Source organism: Tupaia chinensis, unplaced genomic scaffold (assembly GCF_000334495.1).
Source record: "Tupaia chinensis unplaced genomic scaffold, TupChi_1.0 Scaffold143574_1, whole genome shotgun sequence".
Classification (NCBI taxonomy): Eukaryota; Metazoa; Chordata; class Mammalia; order Scandentia; family Tupaiidae; genus Tupaia; species Tupaia belangeri.
Genome location: NW_006203419.1, coordinates 1,385,589 through 1,389,142, shown reverse-complemented (window position 1 = coordinate 1,389,142; position 3,554 = coordinate 1,385,589). Strand labels below are relative to the sequence as shown.

The following is a 3,554-nucleotide window of genomic DNA, read 5'->3' as shown; positions in this document are numbered from 1 at the left end:
GTCTTCTGGAATCCAGCAGTCATGGGTTTTTGTGCCCAACCCAGGGAAGTCTGAGACCCCCCCAAGGGAGGGAAGGACAGGGCTGTGTGTGTCTATGTCTGGGTCACTAAATTGGCATGCCTGTGCGAGGACCCGGTGGAGCACAGGCAGGGAAACCTCGGGCACCTCTGATTTGCCCTCAGTCTCTGCTCTCCACAGCACAGGAGGTGAGTGGAAGGGCCAAAGAAATCAGCTTAGGATAGCGGGCGTGGAGCCTCAGGGCTCCACTGCAGGGCAGAGGGCAGGAGGATCAGGTCTGCCTCTGTCTGAGACAGACATGGAGGAGGGCGTGAAGCTTGGCCGCGGGCTCCGGTCTCAGTGAGCTGAGGGGTGAGATTTTCCCGAGGCTGCGGTCATGGGGATGGGAGACTGACCCTCTAGTCCAGGGCAGTTTCCTGGAACAGGCGGGTTGGAAGGATAGGTATTTGGGAGATGCCGGAGGCAGCTGCCGAAGCCAAAGCAATCTCAGATGGGAGAGGCTGGGAGTGAGAAAGGGGGCTTGTCAGGGGCGTGCCCTGTGCCTGGGCACACCTTGCTCCCTGGGCAGTGTTAGCCTGCCTGCCTTCAGCTCCTGGCTATCCCACGACAGGGGTTCTGTCCCTGCTGGAGATCTAGGCAAAGGGTATCCAGAGGAAGTTCCGAGGGTGTGGTGGGGAGGTGCCAGAGTGACCAAGTGTCTCTCCTCCCAGGGCCTACTCATCCTGAAGAAAGAGGCCCTTGGCCAGCCCAAAGTCGTAGTTCCGGGCCACTTGGCACAAGTCACCCAGTAGGAATCTTCAGCAAGGCCTTCAGGAATAACGGGGAGTGGAGACGTGCTCAGGCCATCCCCAACTCCCAGGTGGTTTAGGTCACCCGGTGGCCCTGCTCCGTTGCTGACTAGCTGGGAGGGATAACTGGGTGAGCCTGCGAACCCGTCTATGCACAGGGCTTTCCCAGTGTGCTGGGAGCCCTTGGCGCCCTGCAGACCCTAGGCCTGCCTAGACCCTCGCCCACTGCCTGCCCCACCCACTCCTGCGTGGCCAGGGGGGCCAGGGACTCCATCTCAGCAGGGGGTGAAGAAGGGATCGCTCCTAATCGTCCTGCCGGGTGGTCAGAATGTAGAGGGAGTTAGCGGGGCAGAACTTTGTCGGGGAAGGGGGCTCTGTTACGGGGTTAGTCGAGGTTTGAAGGCTGTGTGGAGTGATGTGCCGGAAGCCGGGAGGGTCAGGCCAAGGGTTCACTGCACCAGCTGAATATGGTGGCGCCACCGCCGCACGCGTCCGCCGGCCCGCGGGGATCGCCTTGCTACACGGGCGCGCACACACGCACTACTCGCTGGAGACTCCGCGTCGGATAAGGCGCGTCTCTGGGCCCGGCTCTCGCCGGTCCAGGAAGAGAAACTGGGCGGCGGGGCCATTTTGGGAAGGAAAGAAGCCACGACCTTGACGCAGGAGAAGGCCGAGGGTGCGATGAGGCCAGGAGAGAAGGCGCGGAGCGAGCTAAACCCGACGCCGCCGCGCCAGGAGGGCGGCCAACCCCGCGGGCCAGGGCGTAGCCCAGGGAATGCGTGCCGGCCCGTCTAGTTAGTCGAAGAGCGCTTCCTGGAGGAGGAGGAGGAGGGCTTCGGTCCCCAGCCACCGGGATGAATGGAAAAGGCGGGGCTGTGGGCAGGCGTGGCCCCGCGGAGGCCCCTGGCCTAGGTGAGAAGGCGGGGACAGGCGGCGCACTTAAAGCGGACGCTGGGGAAGCCCTCCCGCGACCCGCTACGGTCGCGCAGCTCGGAGCGTCCGCGGTCCCATCGAGCTGCTTCCCCAAGCTTTCCAGCCTCCAACCCCGCGACGCTCGGGTGGGCGCGCGCGGGCCCGAAGGAGCAGGGTTGACGCGGCTTGGCCAAGTCGCTGCGGGCGCCCACGGCAGCCCGCCCTCCGTAGAGCAGCCCTCCTGCGGGTGAGGGCGTGGGGCCGCGACGGGACCCCGCCCTCGGTGGCACTGCCTCCGCGCCGGGGCGGGGCGTCTGAGCGGCATTAGGACCCAGGCGCCGCGAGGGGGTGTGTAGCCACCTCCCGCCCACCGCAGACTCCGAAGTTTGGGGTCCCGCAGCGCCCGAGTGCGCGTGAGAAGCCCGCGTGCGCGAGTGTGCCTGTGTTCAGCCGTCCGGCCTCCCGTCGCCTGGGCCATGGCCAGGGCCACCAGACGCGTGTTCCATCTCCAGCCGTGCGGTGGGTACCTGACCCGTGGGAGACGCGGGGGAGCGGTGGGGAGGTGGCCGAATCTTCGCTGCCTCGGCAGGCTCGGCGGGGACTCGGGAGCCGTCGGGGGCACTGGGAGAACGCAGATGTCATCCGACTGCCTGGGCGACAGAGCGGTGGGAGCTTCCCAGCCGCGGGGAGGATACAGGTGTGAGTTCGGCTGCAGGAGCGAGAGTGAGAGTGCGGGTGGCGGGGGGGCCCAGGGACGGCTTTGCCAGCGCCGCGCTCTTCATTGATTGCTCTGCTGTCGTCTCGAGAGTCTTCATTTTTGAACAGTGGTGTAGCGGGCGGAGGGGTGGGGGCTCAGAAGTGGGCGGGATGACCGTGCCAGCTCGCCTCGCAGTGCAGTCTGCGTACCGCCCCGGCGGCACCTTCCCGCCTCGGCGCTGCGGGGGTGGGGGTGGGGCGCCCACTCACGGGGGCCCCGGGCCACTGGCGGTGCTCTGCGTGATTGCCGCAGGCTCCGCCTGGCTCTGACATCTGAGTCGGAGATCCCGGCCGGGAACCCGGGTTATATGGCCATTACCCTGCACGTGGGGTGCCGGGATGCTAGCAGGGTATGCACGGTCCCCACCTTCCCAGGCCCTTGTACCCCTGGTCCGCTCTCTATCCTTGCAGCCTCAGACGCAGTTTTACCGCCCCCGGCCCTCCCTTCTGCCTGCACCGGTTCCCACCCCACGCTCACAGGCACATCCTGGCCCCCGACCCCCAGGGTCTGCGAGGCTGGAGGCTGAAGGCGTTTTCCTCTCGTGCGCGCGGCCCCTTTCCGCAGACACCCCCTCCCCTTCTCCGTTCTGGACCAACGGTTCCCCCTCCCATGTTGCCTGGAACCAGGATGATGCCCAGGAGAGGAGGCCGTTGCCGGGTCGCTCCTGCCACCCCCACCGGGTGTGATCCTGCGTGCGTGAGGGGGAGGGGGGACCTGCTCATGTAATGGGCGTTCATGGCCCCCAGGATGTCCCTGAGAGACAGAGGGGCCATGTGCAGAGAGGAGGGCCCCAGCCCAGGTACTGGGCGTGGCAGCAGAGGAGAGGGAGTGAAAGGCCGGCCTCCTCCCCTGAGCCCTCGCCCCAGACCCAGGAGAGGCTGGATTCAGTCAGTACAGCCTGGATTAATGAACAGGGTACTGTTAATAACTTGGTGGGAAAAACATCCTGAGACCCTCTCCCCTCCTCACCTCTTGCCCACCTGGGCAACCTCTAGTGAATCAGGGAAGGAATTTAATTCCTTCACTTAAGTCTGCTCCTCAAGGGCCCCCTCCCTCCTACTATTTCCTGTTCCTCTTTC

General features: G+C 65.5%; 1 protein-coding gene across 2 annotated transcripts in view; it reads left to right on the top strand.

Annotated features, from left to right (window-relative positions):
- Window positions 1–1,140: 1,140 nt before the first annotated feature.
- The window catches only part of SLC4A11 (solute carrier family 4 member 11), a gene marked incomplete in the record, with an annotated part of 14,885 nt that continues 12,471 nt past the window's right edge, over window positions 1,141–3,554 (top strand). The window contains 1 exon segment of one of the 2 annotated variants that reach the window (XM_014582305.2): window positions 1,141–2,237. In XM_014582305.2, the coding sequence (XP_014437791.1) occupies window positions 2,195–2,237 (43 nt within the window). 2 annotated transcript variants of the gene reach the window in all.